The following is a 21697-nucleotide window of genomic DNA, read 5'->3' on the forward strand; positions in this document are numbered from 1 at the left end:
TTATTGTGAGGATTAAATGAGATAAGATGTGCCGTAAAGCAACTGGCATGTAATTAATCTCTGCTAAATGTTTGTTATCTTCTTCCTGATAGTGCAAAGTAGTAAACTTTTCAGTTTTATGTATCTAATGAAAATTCATTTGACTGTATTATAGGGCGATCCAAGGTCAGGTCATAGGAATCTTCTTCAGGCTTATTATCAACTAAATATAGTTCATTTATTTGGAAAACTATGTATTGGTTTTTCATGTCTTCTGAGTGTGTCCTTTGTTTCCAGAGCACCAAGTGCAATAGATTATGTAGAAGCAGCAGTGGCCTTTATGAATTTGCAGCCTATAGCTACATTGGTATTCTATAGCTCCAGGAGGAGATTCCTGTAGAACCAGAAGTGAAATGCAACACCGGGCTCTGGATTCCTTTAGCAGGCTAAGCCCCAGGCTCATTCTGGCAGCAATTCAAAGTGGGACCGGAAGTCCTGGACTCAAACTTTGGAATGGAACACCAGACTTCAGGGTGTATGGAGTTCATCTCAGAGCGCTGGTTTCAAATGATTTGTAAAATTGATGAATACTTCTACTTCCTTTGTCTGCCATGCTGTAAACACTGAGTCTGCAGTACTGATGTGCAGCCTAAAGCAGTGTTGTGATTTGGGAAAACAATTGAGGCAGGGCTTGTGTGAAGGTGAAAACCAACCTGCTTGTTTCCGTATCTTTGCCTTCCTGCCTGAAGGTAGTGATGAGACCATATGGAAATCTTTTGCCATTTTAGTCTATTGAAGAAAATCTGGCTCAGCACAAAATTTTACACTTTGCTTAAATATATTTTATGGTGTTGCCACCAAGAGCAGAGATGTTCTTTTTCAAGGCTGACTTTGGCCGCCTTAATAGGCGGATAGATAAAGGGAAGGCCTACATAACTGTGTTTTGGTAGGTTCTTCCTATTTCCAAAGCTTATGTACCGGTACTGTTGAGGAACTAGGTTGCAAAGTAATCTCCCAGGTACCGGAGGTGTTCTATTGTTATTTAGTTATCAATGGTTGATGATATGTAGTTAACATTTCTGAAGGATCATTCATTTGCCAAATATTTATGGAGTCCTGATTAATAACACGTATTGCATTAGGTACTGAAGGATAGCAAGATGAACATATTGAGGTCTCTGACCCTGAGGAGCTTAAAACATGGTGGGAGAGATAAGACACATCCATTAGGAAATACAACAGAGAGTATGGGAGTGGTGAGGATAAAGAGACTAATTTTGGGAGGCCAAGGGCAATGGGGAATGGATTTTTAGCTGGGCCTTTAAGGACAAGAATTTTGAGAGGACAAGGATAGAGCTCACTAGAGGAAGATTGAATGAAATGAGTAAAGCATGGAGCCATGAAGGTATGTGGTATATTTCTGAATATATTGAGTAATTCAGCATGTCTGTGTTGTGGGGTTTATGTAATTGTGTGGTGGGAGAGTAGCTTAAAGGGCAGGTTGGAGATAGATTATGAAGGTCTTTGAATGGAACGCTCAGTTTGCAGTGGTGCTCACGGTGGTTTGTGTACACAGTAGTCCGTGTGTAATATCATGGTCATGGGTGATTAGCCCAGGGATGGACACTTTCCCCAAACCAAAACATTCAGAATCCTCTTCTGGGGTTTTTCAAATTTTCATGAAGAAAAAAAGTTAAGGCTGGGAGAGGGAGCCTTGGATATAATGCTTGGGACTTAGTAACCAAGCTATCTGCCTGTGGAGGATGCAGATGAGCAGTAGGTAGGAGGGGACCTAGTGAGTCTCATGGGTGGTAGTGGAGGGAGAAGAGCCTGGCAGAGACTGAGTGAGTGCCAGGTTCTAGTCATCTCCCAGGTGTAGCAGCATTCTTGCTGTTTTTGTGGTGATATGGATTTCCCCGAGGAGCCAGAAAGGCCGCTTGGACTGGACTCAGCAGAAAGATGAATTTATTGGAACATAATATCAAACAACGTGAAAAACAGGAACGCAACTGGTTGTGCTTAGAGACCTGCTGTCTCATTTCACCTGCCTCTTTCAAGTTAGTCTTTCCAAGGGGCTTTCCCCAGAAAGTTGGAACCAGGGCTCCCCGTAGTTCTTAATTCACACTTTCTAGCCCCGTTAAAGAGGTTCTACTGTTTTCCCTTTACTGCCAGTTTGAAAAGTGTAAGGAGGATCTCTGGTTGTGCCAGTAAGGGTTATGTGTCAACCCCTAGGCCAGAGAGTCCGGATTGTGATTAGCAGGCACACTAAGAACCACTGAAGCCTGTGGGGGATGAGTTGTTTTCCATAAGAAGGGGGAGGGATGCTATCTTTAGTCTTGAGACAAAACCATAAATGTCCCCTAAGGATGGGGAAAGCCCAACCTGGGTCCTTGGGGCTGGGAAAGAGGGTCTGCAAGAGAGAAACACTGCCCCAGGGAGGTAGAATCTACTGAGATGGGAATGCTAGAGGAAGAGCAGATTTGGGAAGAGAAATAATGGGCCAGTTGGTCCACTGTTGGGATGCTGCTGTTTTTTTTAAAATATTTGTTTATTTTTTGGGTGAGTGCAAGCGGGGGGGGGGTGCAGAGAGAGGGGGACAGAAGATCTGATGCGGGCTCTGGGCTGACAGGCTGATGGCAGCTAGCCCGATGTGGGGTTCGAACTCCTGAACCGGGAGATCATGACCTGAGCCAAAGCTGGGCATTCAACCAGCTGGGCTACCCAGGTGCCTCATGGGATGCTGCTGTTATAAGACATGTAGGAAACCTGATTGTTTAGTGGGTTTTACAAAGACTGAAGTTCCATTTGAACCAGAGTTCAGGTGCTGTCAGGGCTTTCCTTTTTTTTTTTTTTTTAACGTTGTATCCATTTTCGAGACAGAAAGAGACAGAGCATGAACGGGGGAGGGGCGGAGAGAGAGGGAGACACAGAATCGGAAGCAGGCTCCAGGCTCTGAGCCATCAGCCCAGAGCCCGACGCTTGGCTCGAACCCATGGACTTCGAGATCGTGACCTGAGCTGAAGTCGGACGCTTAACCGACTGAGCCACCCAGGCGCCCCCAGGCTTTCCTCTTGAAAGCCTTCTGATCATTCTATGTTTGTGGACCCCATGAGTAATAATGGTATACATTTCAGAGTTTCTATTATGTACGAGGCATTGTAGTAGTGCCTTCATACAAGTACCTGTCAGGTAATTTAATCATTACAGCAACCCTGTGAAGGGTATTAAGTGGAAGAAAGTAACTGAGGTAAGGGAGGATAAGAAATTTGGCTCAAAAACCAGTCTGATTTAAGCGAAGGCCAGGTTCTTCCCATTTCATTGCTTCTTTTAGATACTACTACTGATGAGAATACCTATAGTACTGTTAATAATGGCTAACAGTTATTGAGCTCTTATTCTGTGCTAAGTACTTTAAATGAGATATCTCATTTAATCTTTACATTGTCCTCAATTTATGGTTGGAAAAACTGAGGCCTGAGGTCATGCAACTAGAAAGTGATGAAGTCAGCACTTGAATCCAGCTCTCTTGAAGTTAGATGCCAAATCTATAAGCTCTACTCTTTATTGCCTCTAGCTTTGTGAGGATCATGCTCATCTGATAAGAGTTCCAAGTCAGCTGTTGCTACCATTCTTCTCTTATAGTAGTTTCCAACCTGGGAAGTGGATAAAGCTGGCAGCAATGTTTCCTTCCACAATCTTCAGTGCTTTCTTTGCCTTGATGTTAAGATTTGGGCGAAAGGTAAACCAATTCACACAGTGGTTGGGGGTCTCCTGTTCCAGGACATGATTAAAAGTGCCTTGTGGTAGGGGCGCCTGGGTGGCGCAGTCGGTTAAGCATCCGACTTCAGCCAGGTTACGATCTCAGAGCCTGGAGCCTGTTTCCGATTCTGTGTCTCCCTCTCTCTCTGCCCCTCCCCCGTTCATGCTCTGTCTCTCTCTGTCCCAAAAATAAAAAAAAAAACGTTGAAAAAAAAAAGTGCCTTGTGGTAATAAACAATAATGCCAAATTAATGGATGACTTCTCAATGTATTATTGCCTAAAATTTTTATTTGCTCACTGAACATATTCACTCTTTTACTGTAAGTTTCCTATTCTATTAAAATATATTAAGATCCTAAAAGTTGTCTTTATTTTTAGAGAGCTTCACTGTGAGTCACATGACTGGTTTGGATGTGGTCTTTTTCAATAAGACAATAGCAGCATAATAAGCCTCCAGGTCAGCACAGCATTTGTATTGCCTATTTTAGTAAACTTATTTGATTAGCTCCTGTTAGTGAACAATGTTATGATCAAACTGATGACATGATTTATTAGGTGAATCCCTATGTCTATGTACAAATATAAGCCCTGTGCTTATATATAAGCATATATATATATATATATATATATATATATATATATATATGTATGTAGTGCTATATATAAGCCCTTTGGTCTGCTGGTTCCCAGATGTGATATCTAGCTGTTTGTCAGGTTTGTCCTCTTGTAACCCATGGAAATCCCAACTGTATTACCACACTGAGTTTCATACTGAGTTCACTGTTTAAAACAGTGGGAGTTGGGAGGTGGCTGGCTGGCTCGGTAGGGCACACAACTCTTAATCTTGGGGTCCTGAGTTTGAGCCCCATGTTGGGAGTGGAGCCTACTTAAAAAAAAGTGGGAGTTGGAATGTCACTTTTTATGTTTTTATTGAAAAGAGCAAAAGTGCTATCGAAAGTTAAACTTCCCATGTGTGTATATAGCTAGTATTCATTGTATGGGTTAATTTGAAAAACTTTGCATGTCTAATTCTGATGGAATTTGGACCAGATTACAAGATGATGCTAGGCTTAAAATTTTTTTCACAGTGAACTGGTATTTGATGCTCGTTAATTTATTCTTCACTCTACTTATTCAATAAATATCAACATATCCTTGTTATGGCAATGAACATGTGTCCCTTACAGAGGGAGTTTATCTAATAGATCTGCTTATAGGCTTTCTTTGCAATCCTGATAAATGCAGTGAATGTGGTTTACAACTGCCAAAGAGATTCAAGCTCTCAGATCTTACAATTGCTGAAATACAGTGTATATGGTTGGGGTGTTGGGGGGGGGATGTAAGAACCAGGTGACACCGGTTAAGCACACTTGACAGTCTTGAATTAAGTGACTGCAGAACAGATGCCAGAATTTAGTGTAGTATTTAGTGTAGTATTTAGGGTTGGTGTAGAGACTTTTGTTATAGGTAACTTTTTCAAACTTTTATTTGCCAACTTGTGCTTGCATGACTGTGCAAGTATAAAGGAGAATATAAAGCACAGGCTTTCAAATTATTCAAAAGAAAATGCTAGTCTGAATTATTGATTATGTACACAGGGCATAAATCTTTGAAATCATGGTAATGCTTTCCAGACAGTACAAGGTGAAATCTGTGTGCCTAATTGTGACACAGTTCCTTAAAAAAATACTTCTACATGCATGGAGATGGAGCTTTGTGTACAATTTGACATTTTAATAGCTCTTCCCCGAAATCTAGGATAGTGCACTGGCCTACGGAAGCGAAGACCAAGCCCCAGCTGCAGGACCGGAAAACTCGCGGCCGGAACGTTTGTGCTGCAGCGTCTCGCCCTGGCCGGTGCGCATTTGCAACGGGACCGTCCCAGCCAAGTGCCTGTTGGTAGGAACCCGCTTGGAGGAGGTTTGGGGTTGCTCTGGCTGTAGCTAAAGCAGGCGTCGGGGGAGAATCCACAGGAGGGAACCGCCATGGACGATCAGGGCTGCCCCCGGTGTAAGACCACTAAATACCGGAACCCCTCCTTGAAGCTGATGGTGAATGTGTGCGGGCACACTCTGTGAGTCGGGAGACCGTGGGTTCCATGGGGGTGAGACTCTCAGGGTGGGAGGAGAGAGCTGGGAAATGCCTGGCCTGGGCTCAGGGGAGAAAAGGGCGTCGTTCGTTTCAACACTGGGGAGGAAAATGGGAAAAGGTGACGTTGTTTCTGTAAACAGACGGTAGCCCCGAGCCGCGCTGGCCTGCTTTGGACTGCAGGTTCCCAGATGTAGTACCCAGCAGGTTGTCAGGTTTCCCCCTTCATAGCCGGGGTATTTCCAGGCTGTGTTGACAGCTGGGGTCCAGACATGCCGCTGGTTAAAAGCTTGGGGGATTGGAGTGTTTAATTTTACGGAAATGTTTTTATTGAAAAGGGCGAAATTGCTATGAAAACAAAATTACTGTGAATATATACTTCTATTTATTATGTAAGTTAATATGAAAACCGTCTATAAACCATTTTGTCCTGATGGAGTTGGGTTAGATTCTCATCGCTAAAAGGGAGTAAGTCTAGATTCTTGGCGGTTTTGGAGATGTAATGGTGGCTGGTATTTATTGAGTGCACATTATGTGCCAGGCAGTGTTCTAAGCGCTTTACCATGAATTGTCTCACTTCATTCCCAAACAGCCCCATGAGGTAAGTATTAGTATCCTTACCATTTCACAGGGAAGGAGACTGAGACTGCTCAAGGTCCTTATTAAGTGGGCCCTACTAGAATTGGAACACAGGATGTCTGACTCCAGAACGCCCATTTTGGGGGAGGGGAGGAGAAAGAAGGAGGTTAAGTTTGTTTATTTTGAAGAATAAGTGCAGGAATTGGTCAGCATGTTTCTTGCCACATTTTTAAAAAAAAATTTTTTTTTTTCAACGTTTATTTATTTTTGGGACAGAGAGAGACAGAGCATGAACGGGGGAGGGGCAGAGAGAGAGGGAGACACAGAATCGGAAACAGGCTCCAGGCTCCGAGCCATCAGCCCAGAGCCCGACGCGGGGCTCGAACTCACGGACCGCGAGATCGTGACCTGGCTGAAGTCGGACGCTTAACCGACTACGCCACCCAGGCGCCCCATCTTGCCACATTTTTATAGTCACATGTGATTAGTAAACGTGGTTCTATAAAGCACTTGGGATTGAAGGTGGTGTATTATGGTGAGCATATATTCCTGTAGTTTCTCTGAGGTTTCTTAGAAATAAAAGGTGATGGGTAATCTACAGTGTGATAGACTAGGTCTTTGGGTAAGCATAAATTGCATGGTCAGTTGTAGTTATAATGATTATAATAAGGTTTATTAATGTATTGGTACTTTTTTCTAATTAATTTTTTTGTTATTTATATTTGAGAGAGAGAGACAGACGGAGAGACAGTGTGCGAGTGGGGGCGGAGCAGAGAGAGAGACAGAGATAGAATCTGAAGCAGGCTTCAGGCTCTGAGCTGTCAGCACAGAGCTCCACATGGGGTTTGAACTCCCAAACTGTAAGATCATGACCTGAGCCGAAGTCAGACACTTAGCTAACTGAACCACCCAGGCGCCCTGAGATGACTTATTTTTAATTAGAAATTGCTTTTGTTGTATCCTTAGTCCTTTTTGTTTTCTCATAAGAGTTAAGAATTGTCTAAGTTATTAAGGTGCCTGTCTGGCTCAGTCAGTAGAGTGTTACACTCTTGATCTTGGGGTTGTGATCTTGAGCCCCATGTTGGGTGTAGAGATTACTTAAAAAATAAAATCTTTAAAAAAGTAAGTTATTTTATTTATTTTGGTTATTTGCTAACTTGTTAGGTATAGACCACATTTTATAGTTCTTTTTTGACTTGAAATATGAACAAAATGGATAAAAGAATATAGCATATTAGATAAAAGAAGAAACTTATGATTTTGAAGTTTTTACACAGTCCCTACAGGAACTGTGGCTTTGGGCAAATTACTAACACCTTGGACTCATTTTTCTTTTTTGTGAGAGACAGCATGTGTGTGCTTGCACACACACTCATGCTAGTGGGGGAGGGGCAACGGGGGAGAGAGAGAGAGAGAGAGAGAGAGAGAGAGAGAGAGAGAGAGAGAATCTTAAGAAGGCTCCATGCCCAGCTCAGAGCTGGAGTGGAGCCTGGCTGCAGGTTTTGATTCCAAGACTGGGAGATCATGACCTCAGTTGAAATCAAGAGTCTGTTGCTCAACCACCTGAGCCACCCAGGCACCCCTCATTTTTCTTACCTGAACAATAGAGACAGTAGCACTACCTATATTACAGTGTTTGAGGATTAAATATATAAAATATTTGGAGGTGTTTTGTAGAGTTTCTGTCTCTGTTGTCAAATATAGTATTTGTTTAATATATATTGGTTATATTATCATTATTGTGAGTAGTATGTGTGCTAAGCAGAGATGAAATTAAAACAGGAGTCATTTGGGCTACTATGTAGGACTTGTACAATAATGATTATCTTTAAATGAATTTAAGAGACTATAAAATGTCAAAATAATAGCTTTAATTCTAATGATCTGTAATTTTCTTTTTTAAGATTTTATTTATTTTAACGTTTATTTGTTTTTTGAGAGAGAGAGAGAGAGAGAGAGAGAGAGAGAGACAGAATGCGAGTGGGGGAGGGCCAAAGAGAGAGGGAGACACAGAATCTGAAACAGGCTCCAGGCTCTGAGCTGTTTGCATAGAGCTCAACATGGGGGTTGAACTCCCGAACCAAGAGATCATGACCTGAGCTGAAGTCTGATGCTTAACCAACTGAACCACCCAGGCACCCCTTTAAGATTTTATTTTTAAGTAGTATCTGCGCCCAATGTGGGCTTGAACTCATGACCCCCAGGTCAAGAGTTGCATGCTCTACCAACTGAGCCAGCCAGGTGCCTCTGTAATTTTTTTTTTTTAATGTTTATTTATTTTGAGAGAGAGAGGATGTGCCCTTGTGCGAGCAGGGGAGGGACAAAGAGAGAGGGAGAGAGAGAGAATCCTACGCAGGTTCTGCTGCTGTCAACTCGGACCCCGATACAGGGCTCAGTCTCATGAACTGTAAGATCATGACCTGAGCTGAAACCAAGAGTCAGACACTTAACTGACTGGGCCACTCAGGAACACCTTTGTAGTTTTCTTGATATGAACTTGTTATCATGTTCTTTCTTGGAAAATGGGATATATATATATATATATATATATATATATATATATATATATCCCACCTTTTAAAATATTCGTATATTGGATATCTTTTGTAAATCAGTGTGTATATGTCTTTCTCTTTATTTTTAACCGTTGGATGGTAGTTCAGTGTTCAGTTATACTATAATTGATTTAACCAAAAAACATTTTTTTAAGTTCATGTATGTTTTTAGTAATCTCTACACCCACTATGGGCTCAAACTCACAACCCTGAGATCAAGAGTCGCATTCCCCCTCCGACCGAGTCAGCGAGGTGCCCCATTTAACCAAAATCTTTTTTTAAGTTTTTTTAAATGCTTATTCATTTTTGAGAGACAGAGACAGAGTGAGAGTGGGGGGAGGGCAGAGAGGGAGGGAGACACAGAATTTGAAATAGGCTCCAGGCTCTTAGCTGTCAGCACAGAGCCCGATGGGGCCTCGAACCCATGAACTGTGAGGTCATGACCTGAGCTGAAGTCAGACACCCAACCAACTGAGCCACCCCGTTGCCCCCCAGAATCTTTTTGATGAATATTTTATGTTTCTGTTTTTTCACTGGAGTGAACTTGGTAGCTAACTAGCTAGCTAGCTGTTTGAGCACTTAGGCATATTCATAAGATATAACAGTCAAGCCATAGGGTAAATACCTAGTAGTGTAATTGTATGTGACTTAAGTTTTGATAAATATTGCCCAGTTGTTCTCAAAAAAAGGTTGTATCAATTATACTCCCAACAACAATATGGTAATTCTTTTTGCCACAAATCTTTGCTGATATTGGGCATTATTATTTTTTTGATCTTCTTGTTCTGATAAGTAATACACCATTATGGATTTTGATGTGAAATACTTTTTTTAAATTAAAACATGTTTTTAAAAAAAAATTATTTAGTTTTGAGAGACAGAGTAAGAGTGGGGCAGGGACAGAGAGAGAAGGAGACACAGAATCTGAAACAGGCTCGAGACTCAGCACAGAGCTCTATGTGAGGCTCAAACTCGTGAACCTTGAGATCGTGACCTGCCCTCACAGTTTCTGAGGGCAGGAATCTGAGGGTGACTTTAGCTGAGTGATTCTGTCCCATAGTCTCTTCAGAGGTTTGCTCAGGCTGTTGTCTGAGACTGAATATCTTTTTCCAAGGTTACTCATGTGGCTCTTGGCAGGAGGGTTCATTTTCTCCCCGTGGACCCTCCTTGGGTACTCATGATGTGGGTTTTCCCAGAGTTTGTGATGAGAGAGGGAGAGAACCAGAAGCCCAGAACTTTCTATGATCTAATCACAGACATGACATTACTATCATTGTGCTGTTTTATTTGTTAATACTGAGCGGCCCTGTTACAATGTGGAAGAGTATGCACAAGAGTGTGAATACTATCAGGTAGGGATTACTGGGCCACCTTGATGTGGCTACCACATGATTTTATATTTGTTCATGTCCTCAAGTTGGCAAAGGCATTTGAGGAGGCAAGAGAGTGAGTAGGAGTAGTGATATGCAAAAGATAAGGAGTATAGGATTATGATAAGATTAATTAGGACTGCTGTTTATGGGAAAAAATACAGAAGCAGAAAGAAGTGAAAACATAATGAAAAGATCTTCCTCTCTTAATTGCTAGTAACTGAGAAAGCATATTCCCTTTTGTATCAATTCAGTCCAGCAAACACTCAAATGGATTGATTGCATGCACATTAAAGATGATTGGATTCCATGTTTGTTGTTTTCCAGTTCAAGGATGAGCTTTGTTTTAATTAAAGAAAAGGAGAATTGTTTTCTTTTTTCAGGACCACCTGTTTCTTTAAGAAACAGGTCTTTCGTAGAATTCTTTCATAGAATTCTGGAGGCATATTGAATTCGATGGATTCAGTTATATTAACTAAGTTTTTAATAATTTAATTTTTTTAAAGTTTATTTTTTAAATTTTATTTTTTTAAATGCTTATTTTTGAGAGAGAGGAGAGAGAGAGAGAGTGAGAGAGAGAGAGAGAGAGAGAGAGAGAGAGAATGAGTGGGGAGGGGCAGAGAGAGAGAGGGAATCCAGAGGATCCAAAGCGGGCTCTATGCTGACAGCAACGAGCCTGATGTGGGGTCTGAACTCACAAACCCTGAGATTATGACTGGGCTGAAGTCGGACACTCAACTGACTGAGCCACCCAGGTGCCCCTTATTTATTTATTTTGGGTGGGGGACAGAGAGAGGGAGTGACAGAATTCCAAGCAGTCTCCATACTGTCAGTGTAGAGCTGATGTGAGGCTCGAACCCACAAACCATGAGATCGTGACCTGAGCCAAAATCAAGAGTCAGACACTTAACTGACTGAGTCACACAGGTGCCTGTTAATGATTTAATTTTAATCCCAACCTTTCTTGGCAAACTTGTTTGTGGAAGCTTTACATGTATTTGATTTTACTAAATCTACTTTTTTTCATTTTAAACATGCATAAGACACAAAGTAGTAGAATAAAGGAACATGTCCTGATATATGAAAGTCAGTATTTTGTCACATTTACTTAAGATCTTTCTCTCTGTGTCTCTTTGCTTTTTTTTCTATTTCTATTCTCACTGATGATACTGATGATGATACAAACTACTGGGTAGTTTGTTCTGAAGAGTTACTACTCTGAATTTTGCTGATTGCGTCGCTGTGGTATTGTTTAATGTGTTCCTCTATATTTTCTGTAAATTATTAGTTACATTTAGAAGCTTTATCAGATTAGGGTTGAATTTATTTATTGTTGGAAAGAATGATTAATAAGTGGTGTTAATGTATTTGTTTTAACTGATATTCTGGGCTTATCCAGTACTTTTATGCAAATTAGGAAACAGTGCCTCCTTTACGGCAGGCAAATTAGGAAAAGGCACTCATTCTAGGTAAAAGAATTTGAAAAAAGGGACTTTCTAAGTATTGTTAATTTCTAATTTTATTCTGTTGTGGTAAGAGAACATACTCTATTAATAATTTTAATCTTTTGAAATTTTCTGAGAACTTATTTATGGTCCAGTAAATGGTCTATTTTGGTGAGCAATCAATGTACATTTGTAAAGAATGTTCGGGGTGCCTGGGTGGCTCAGGCGGATGGGTGTGGATGGGTGTCGGACTTCAGCTCAGGTCATAATCTTGAATTTCATGGGTTCGGCCCATGTCGGGCTCGCTGCTGTCAGCTCAGAGCCTGGAGCCTACTTAGGATTCTGTGTCTCCCTCTCTCTCTCTGCCCCTCCCCTGCTTGTGCACAGGAGCTCTCTCTCCCTCCACCCCTCTCTCAAAAAAAAAAAAAAAAAAAAAAGAATGTTCTGTGGCTGTCAGGAGTAGTGTGTTATAAATGTCAATTAGGTCAGCTTGGTTGGTAGTGTTACTCAGATCTTCTATATTACAAATTTATTTTATCTACTCATTTTATCAATTACTCCAACTACATGGTGGATTCGTTGGTTTGACCTTTTAGTTTTGTTATGCTTCATGTATTTTGTAGCTCTCTTATTAGGTACATAGGTACCTATGTCTTCTTGATGAATATCTCCTTTTGTCTTTATGAATTGTCTCTTGTACTACTCTTTGTCCTGAAGTTTTTGTCTGAATTAATATAGTCATGTCAGCTTTCTTATGCTGTTTGATGGTATATCTTTTTCTATCCCTTTGCCTTCAACCAATGTATGTCTTATATTAGTAGATACTTATGTCTTCCTTTTTTACTTGCCCCAACAATTTCTTTTAAAATTTTTTAAAAAATTTTATTTTAAGTAGGCTCCACACCCAATTTGGGGCTTGAACTCGTGACCCTGAGGTCAAGAGTCATATGCTCTACTGACTGAGCCAGCCAGGCGCCCTCCTGGCCCACCAATTTCTGCCTTTTGTTGGTGTATTTGTCCCTTTATATTTAATGTAATTATTGAGCTCATTGGGCTTAAGTCTACTTGTTTTCCATTTGTCTCTTTCGTTTTTTGTTCAAGTTCCTTTCTTGCCTTATTTGGACTAACTGGATATTTTATTTTATTTTATTTTATTTTATTTTATTTTATTTTTGAGAGAGAATGTGCAAACAGGGGAGAGTGGCAGAGAGATGAGAGAGAGAGAGAGAGAGAGAGAGAGAGAGAGAGAGAGAGAATCTCAAACTGGCTCCATGCTCAGTGCAGAGCCTGATGTAGGGCTCAATCCCAGAACCCTGGGATCATGACCTGAACTGGAATCAACAGTCAGATGCTCAACCAACTGAGCCACCCAGATGCCCCACTAATTGGATATTTTAAAGTATTGGCCTATTAGCAATAGCTCTTTATTGTTATTTTAATATTTTTAATATTTTTTGAATGGTTTCTTTAGGTATAACAATGTATATCTTTATCAAAATCTATTTAGGGTCAACATCTGATATTCCCATTTTTCACTTCCCATTTCATACCTCACAAATGTGAACAATGTAATTCCATTTACTTACCCATCTCATCTTTTATGCTGTTGATGTATCTTTTACTCTTATATGTGATTCAGTATTGTTATTTTTACTTTAAACAGTAAGTTGTCTTTAAGGAAAAGTGGAAAATTAAAAGAGTCTTTAAAAACACCTTTATTGAGATGTAATTCACATACCATAAAATTCACCCATTTTAAGTGTAGAGTTCAATGGCTTCAAGTTTATTCTCAGAGATGTGCTCGCTTGCATTACCATAATCAACTTTAGAACATTTTTGTCACTTCACCGTCATCACTTAACCATCACTTTCCAAACATTCCCTTTCCCATATTGCCCCTCTAGCCCTAGGCAACCACTACTCTTACTTTCTATCTCTATAGATTTCCTGTTCTGGGCATTTTGCATAAATGAGATCATTCAATATATGGTCCTCTGTGATTGGCTTTTACTCAGAATAATATTTTTATGGTTCATCCATGTTGTAGCATGTATCAGGACTTCATTTCTTTTTGTTACTGAATAGTGTTCCATTGTATGGCTATATCACATTTTATTTATCCATTCATTTGTTGATGGACATTTGGGTTGTTTTCACTTTTCAGCTATTATGAATAATGCTGCTATGAATATTCATGTACAAGTTTTTGTATGGACAAATGATTTTGTTCCTCTCAGCTGTGTACTTAAGAGTATAATTTTTGGATCATGTGATAACCCTATGTTTAACCATTTGAGGAACCGGAAGACCGTTTTCCAAAGTGTGCACGTTTTACATTCCCACTAGCAGTATATGAAGGTTCAGTTTCTCTACCTTTTTTGGCAGCACCTGTTATTTATCTTTTTTGAATTAGAGCCGTCCTAGTGGGTATAAAGTGGTGAAATCGTCCTTTATGTTCACCTTCTTATATACTATATTTGGTGTCCTTCTTCGCTTTTTTCTTCTTTTTAATTTTTTAAAATTTTATTACAGATGGGGGGAGGGGCAGAGAGAGAGGGAGACAGAATCTGAAGCAAGCTCCAGGCTCCTAGCTTCAGCACAGAGCCCAACATGGGGCTTGAACTCATAAACTTCGAGAACATGACCTGAGTCGAAGTTAGATGCTTAACTGACTGAGCCACCCAGGTGCCCCTTTTCTTTCCTTTGGATTATATTTTACAATTGTTGTGATTTTATTTTGCCTAGAGAATTTTCTTTAGTATTTCTTGTAGTGCAGGTCTCTTGGTAAATGATTCTCCCAGATTTTGTTTATCTGAAAGTGTTTTTATTTTGCTTAACTGTGTGAAGGATATTTTTGCTGAATATGAAATTATAGGTTGGCATTTCACCACTTGAAAGATATCAGTGTTTTCTGATCTCCATTGTTTGTGATGAGAAGTTAGCTGTTACTCATATCTTTGGTTCTCTTTACACAAAAATCTTTTGGGGCTGCTTTTAAGATTAAAAGAAATTTCTTTTTTAAAATGTTTATTTTTGAGAGAGAGAGCGCGAGCAAGCGCGTGAACGCATGAGTGGGGGCGGGGCAGAGAGAGAGGGAGACATAGAATCCTTAGCAGGCTCCAGGCTGTGAGCTGTCAGCACACAGCCTGACACAGGGCTTGAACTCACGAACCGTGAGATCATGACCTGAGCCGAAGTTGGACGCTTAACCGACTGAGCCACCCAGGTGCCTCTGCTTTTAAGATTTTTCTCTTTAATTTTGGTTTCTGGCAGTTTGAGTATGTTCTAGATATGGGTTTTCTTTGTATTCATCCTAGTTGAGGTTTGCTGAGCTTAGATCTGTAAGTCAGTGTTTTTCTTCCTATTGGAAATTTCAGTGATTCTTTCTGCACTTTTTACACTTTCTTCTTATTTTGGAATTCCAGTTACATGTGTGTTAGACTCTTTGATATAATGTAAGTCCCTGTGGTACGACTTATTTTTCTTCAGTCTTTTTTCTCTCTGTTCTTTAGATCAGTTACTTCTATTGATTTATCTTCAATCCCATATGCTATTTCCACTCTGTTGGTAAGCTCATTCAGTATATTTTCATTATTGCACTTTTTATTCTACAGTTTTTATCTTGTTCTTTTTTATAGTGTTCATTTCTTTTAGAATTCCTATCTGTGCATGCATTAAGACTATCTTCATTTAGTTCTTTGAATGTATTTTCATTTAATTCTGGACATACTTTGTGTTAATTCTTTTAAAATATTTATAATATATGAGGTTTGCCTGGGTGGCTCAGTTGGTTAACTGTCCAACTCTTGATTTCAGCTCAGGTCATAATCTCATGGTTCGGGAGTTTGAGCCCCACATTGGACTCTGCACCAACACTCCAGAGCCTGTTTGGGATTCTCTCTCTCCCTCCCTGTGTGTGGCTCCCCCTGCCCACGCATGTGCTCTTTCTTTCTCAAGTTAAATAAATAAACTTAAAAAAATTTTATAATAGATGATTTTAAGGTTTTTGTTTGCTAGATTCAACATCTTGGCTATTGTAGGATTGATTTCTATCAACTGTTCTTTTTGACTTTTTTCTTTTCATTCTTTTCTCTATTTTGGCACATTTAGTACTTTTTTCAGTTGTAAACTAGATCATGTAGATGTTACATTTTAGAGATCCTGGAGTTTATCTTTCTCTGTGTGTGTGTATGTGAATTCTGCGGGCAATTCATTTGCTGGCTGATTACCTTGAACTTTGTAAGCTTGGTTTTAATATTTGCTAGGATGGATCTGCAGAGAGCATGGTGTGTTTCCTTACTTTAGTGAGGCTTAACTTCCAAAATTCTAATTCCTTGCAAAATTTGTTCGGTCTTGATTTTAAGCTTTGTTAGGGGAGTCTAAGAATAAGTCCTATTCTAGGATGTGATACTTACTCTTAGTTGTGGCCTTTTTGGTATCTTAGCTGGATGTCTAACGTGTTAATAAGTTGTAATGTGGTGTCTCTACTCTGGGTGGGAACTTCAAAGTGTATCCACCACTCTTAACTACCCTCTATCCCTCTTTCATCTACCGTCTTTTAAGCCTTGATTGGTTTTGCCCTGCACATGTGCAGCCTGCTTTTTTGGTCAAGTATTCATGGAGGTTTCCTACAGACTTCTGGACCTTCTGCTTTGCATTTTTCAGCTATGTCAAGTGCACTGAATTCTGATTGACTCCTCAGTTTAGCACAACTACTGTGCCCTTCTCAAACTTGTTGAGAATGGCCAAGGAAATTGTGTCAGGTAGAAAACTGAGGCAATTGTAGGCTCACCTTGTGAGTTACCCATTTCTGGAGATTATAGTCTTTGTGTAGTCTATTGTCTAATGCCTGCAAACAGGTGTCTCAAACATTTGTTTGTTTTATGGTTTCTCATGGTGGGAATGCTAGTCTGGCATCAGTTACTACATTATGTTTTTAAGAAAAAGCTGGCCTTACTATATTGTTGAGTCATTTACTTCCTGTAGTCTCAGTTCTGTGTGTACGTGTCTATTTTCTTACCTCAAAACTGACAATTGCTTGTTCCTCTTTAGCATTTCTTTTGCAGTTTCTCATTTTTTTGTTACTTCAGTTTCTTCCCTAATACTTTCTAGACATTCCCCCCTTTTTTTAATGGAATGTTTTCAAGTTGATTAGAGTATAATGTTGCAGAACAGCTCTGGAGAATTAATGTCTCATATGTTCTGAATGGTAATTACAATGAACATCTCAAGATCATTCTCCTAATGGAGATGGTTTTTGCTTTCACTACATATATGAGTTGGTGTTCTGTGTATTTTCATAATCCAGATCTATTGAGTAACAGAAAGAATATTGAATCACAAGTTAGAAAATCTAGGTTCTAGTCTTGAATTGTTCATTTGTTTGGGATAGTAATTTTTAATCCCTCTTTAATTTCTTAAAATTTGGGTAATTTAGTTAATAGTTTTGGTCTTTTCTTTGAGTTTATACCTTTTTTGGGCGGGAAGGGGCAGAGGGGGAGGGAGAGAATCCCAAGCAGGCTACACACCCAGTGCATAGATCTCATGACCATGAGATCATGACTTGAACTGAAACCAAGATTCAGACGCTCAACTGACTGAGCTACCCAAGCCCCCCGGTTTGCAATCTTTCTTATACACTCAAAATTTCCAGGTTATTGATTCTCAAGACTTACCTCATCCTAAAAATCATCTTGGGTGTCGAGTTCAATTACAAATTTCTGGGCTCCGACATAGATCTCTGAGGGAGAGACTTTGTGTTTTATACTACCTATCAAGAGAGTCTTGTACTTAAGCGATGTTGAAAAACTGTGTGTAAGTATACAACAGTGAGTATAGCAGACATGGTTACTACCCGCATTAGTTTTATGGTGTTTGAGCTCTTCTGAGTCATTAAAAGGAAATTAGTTGTTTTTTCTTTACAAGAAACCAAAGGGAAGTTTAGAGTTATAAAAATATTCTTTGCAATTAAGGTGTGAAAGTCGGTATTATGCCATTTGTTAAACTATTTGTTGAAAAAGTGCTATTAAACAAACCTGAACTCCTGAAACCTAATTGTCACCCTATTCCTGATGTAGGAAAAGGGACTTTGGGGAAGCAAATAATTTTGGTGGGTGTTTCCTAAACTTACAAATTTTTGCAAGATTAGCATGAAGGGAACAAAAAAGTTTAGGTGGTTCAAAATGCACAAATGTTTTTGTGAAGCAGCCACTAAAGAGGAAAGATCTAAGTATTAGTCCCATTAGGAAAGTGGAATGTGATGTCTGATTTGGCTGTCATGCTGAACATGGCAGCTTGTGTAAAAGTACGTGCCTCAAAATGCTGTTTGTTTTGTCAAAAGAATTGATAGGAGTTGGCAAACTCAGTTAATTTGAAATCAGAAGGAGCCTAGCAATCATCTTTTTAGTTTTGTTCTACACTTGTCCCTTTTTTCTTTTTTTAACAGATGGGAAAACTGAAGCCTATGTAAGGTTAAATGGTTGCATTTCCCACCTGGCCAGCTCTACTTTTTTGTGTCTGTGTAAATCCTAGTTAGGAATTATTCAATTAAATTTTGATCACATTTGCCAAATAAAATTCTTATTAATGTAATGCAACCAGATTGCAACTCAAACCCTTTTAAAATATGAAAATACTACAATACTATCAAAATCTGTTTGATACACTTAGAACAATTTTCTTTTTATATTTTTAGTTGCCAGGATGCTAGCATTAAAAAAAAACCAAAAAAATTTAAATATTCAATAATGATTTTTTTACCAATTCTGTATTTGCCATATCACTTTATTTGATAATGTATAAACAGTGTCATAGTATTTGGCTTTTGAGGTATACACATGCAAATTAGGAAGACTAAATGTATTATTTATACAATGAAGTGATTTGGAGGGTAACTAGTTTTATAGTATTTTACTTTGCAAACTTCATTTTTTAATTTGTATCAAAAATATACACCTGTATAAACAAATAAGTGTATTCCCTACAAAAAGACAAGAAAATATAACATAATGGACCTCATTAGAAATGTTTTGAAGAATTAGGTTTTCTTTCATTCACTGTTAGAATATATAAAAAAACAGAATTTTGAGATGAAGAAAAGTGGTTGCGTACCTCATTCAATTTTCTTTAGAACACAAATATGATAGTGGCTATATCATTGAAAATTAATGAAGCCTCCATCAATATGGTGCAGTGCCTCTGCATCACTGATTTATATATATTTAATGAGTCTGCTATTCTAATTTCAGGTAACCGAAGCAAACTGCATCTAGCACTAACTCTGATTTACTTACAAACAATTCATTCCATTAAAATATAAATGTCTTGAAATCTACCAATGTTAAGTATAATTTCTTCATAAATAATTCCACAGTGTTTACTTTTAGGCTATAACTAAGTCGTCTCTAAAGAGAGCATCATTTTTTATGACTGCTTCAGATAATGTTACCAAAACATGTTTTATTTGATCTTATTTCTTGTTACTGATCTGTGGAGTTGGAATAGAAAATATGGGAGAAAAAACTTAAAAAGTAGTAGAATTGTGGTGTGACATGGCAAATGTTATATTTTTGAGATCTATCGGAGGATACATGAGGAACATTTTAAGGGTATATTTTTATATTTGACATTAGGAATATAACTTTTAATATTTGCTTTTATTTTCAGTCTTATTTTATTTTATTTTTTTTTCAGTCTTATTTTAAAATGTGTATTTTGTTGATTGAAAAGATAATATTAAAAAAACATTTCTAAAAAATTAAAAACATTTCTGACAACAGAAAAATTGTATGTAATATTTTTACAGAGTATTTATTTTAATTTTTACCTTTTGATTCTTGGGAGTGATTCTAGTTAGAAGTCAGTTTTATAGTCTGTGGCCATACCACCCTGAATGTGCTCAATCTCATCTGATCTCAGAAGCTGAGCAGGGTCGAGCTTGGTTAGTACTTGGATAGGAGAAATCAATTTTATATAATGTGTGATATTTATGGGACTGGAATTTGCTGAGCTACATATTACTTTATTAAAAAAAATGCTCCTGTTGCCAATTGAATTTATAATATCATACAGTTTAATAAAATATTGTGTTAGCAGTAAAGATTCTTTATCCATATTTGTTCAATGCCCAGTCAGATCATAGTAAAGGGAATGAGTTTTTTTTTAGAAAGCTGAGGTTGGTAAACAAAATTTTGAAGACCAAATTCTTACTTTTTAGGTAGTTTAAGTATATTTCTAAGATCTAAAATTAATATGTTGCAGTAATTGTCTCTGCCTTATTTGTATTGAATGTCTTATTTCTCATAATTGTATTCGGTATATCATTAATATTTAATTCCTTATGGAGGTTGATTGCAGCAAGCAATCTATGTAATGTGTTGCAACTAAATGCAAGAACATACAATTTAAAGTAGGAATGGTGTCAATAATAATAAATTGCTACAGCTAGAATATGTTTAGTGTTTATAATTCCCCCTTGGGAAATACACTGTTTGTGTCTCCTGTTTGCTTTATGTATTTGGGTTTATATTATTTGGAATTAGAATAGAAACTAACATGTTATATGCTGAAGTTAGAATGTAACAAACTAGGAATTACTGAGATCATATAGGCCAAGTGAATTGATTAGTAAAATACCTCACAGAGGACAATTACATATACTTAAGTAAACACTACCATGGTGTTTTTGTCTTTGTTTTTTTTTCTGTCAAAAGCAAGAGCCAGAAATAAGCTTGTGCTTTTTGACTATATTCTGTTTATTAACACTGTTCCCAATTGCTGCGTTCTTTTATGGGTTTTTGGTTTCTACATTTTGCTTACCGAGAGATTTTTGGTGCAGTGGTTAAAAGCATCACCTTTGGGATCAAAGAAATTTGAGTTAAATCCTTGGGCTACCACTTAATAGTGACCTGCAGCAAAGGCTTTTTTGACTCCTAGATTCCTAAATCTTTAAAATGGTGATAAAAATAATACTGCCTGTTTTACAGGCTTGTTGTGAAGGTTAAAGAAATGGCAACTTGTTCAAAGTTTGCTTGGCATATTTGCCTGGCATATAGCAGCTAATATTTATTAAGTACTGTTATTATGAGTGGTAATGTCAGTCTTAATGGTTGTGTAATGTTTCTGAAAAATTATAAAATAGTTGGAAATAGAGAATCCTAAGTGTGCTGAGGGTACTGTTCAAGTGTAATTACAGCTAGCAATTTATGTGCATATGTATTTACTTTTTTGAAGATCAAACACAAACACAGATTGTGCTGTATGAATTTCTCTGCCACTTAGTTCATTCATTTATCAATATATTTTGGATAATTTATGTTTGAGCATATAAATATAAGTCATTGTTTTTTTCATGGTTGCAGAGTATTCCATCTTTTGAGAATGCATTAATCTATTTAGCCTGTCATATATTAATGGGAGTTTTGGTTGTTTTTGGATATTCAATATAGTTTTTCAGTGCACATCCTATCTTTGTGTAAATGCAAGTATATCTATAGGATAAATTAAAATTTAAAAAAAAAATTTTTTTTAATGTTTATTTATTTTTGAGACAGAGAGAGACAGAGCGTGAATGGGGGAGGGTCAGAGAGAGGGAGACACAGAATCTGAAACAGGCTCCAGGCTCTGAGCCGTCAGCACAGAGCCCGACGCGGGGCTCGAACTCACAGACTGTGAGATCATGACCTGAGCCGAAGTCGGAAGCTCAACTGCCTGAGCCACCCCGGCGCCCCTAAATTAAAATTTTTTTAATGTTTATTTGCTTTTGAGAGAGAGCACAAGCGGAGGAGGGACAGAAAGAGAGAGAGGGAGACACAGAATCTGAAGCAGGCTCTAAGCTGTCAGCACAGATCCCAATGCAGGGTCCAAACCCACAAACCACGAGATCATGACTTGAGCTGAAGTCAGACACTTAACTGACTGAGC

The 21697-nt window shown here is 38.5% G+C and overlaps 1 protein-coding gene across 1 annotated transcript in view; it reads left to right on the top strand.

The window, feature by feature from the left end:
• Nucleotides 1-5474: 5474 nt before the first annotated feature.
• The window catches only part of MNAT1 (MNAT1 component of CDK activating kinase), a 214025-nt gene continuing 197802 nt past the window's right edge, over nucleotides 5475-21697 (top strand). Inside the window, exon 1 of the mRNA XM_043556300.1 lies at nucleotides 5475-5813. Coding sequence (XP_043412235.1) covers nucleotides 5725-5813 — 89 coding nt within the window. The 5' untranslated portion in view covers nucleotides 5475-5724. The remainder of the gene's footprint in view (nucleotides 5814-21697) is intronic.

The sequence above is a fragment of the Prionailurus bengalensis genome, chromosome B3 (assembly GCF_016509475.1).
Source record: "Prionailurus bengalensis isolate Pbe53 chromosome B3, Fcat_Pben_1.1_paternal_pri, whole genome shotgun sequence".
In the NCBI taxonomy this organism is placed as follows: Eukaryota; Metazoa; Chordata; class Mammalia; order Carnivora; family Felidae; genus Prionailurus; species Prionailurus bengalensis.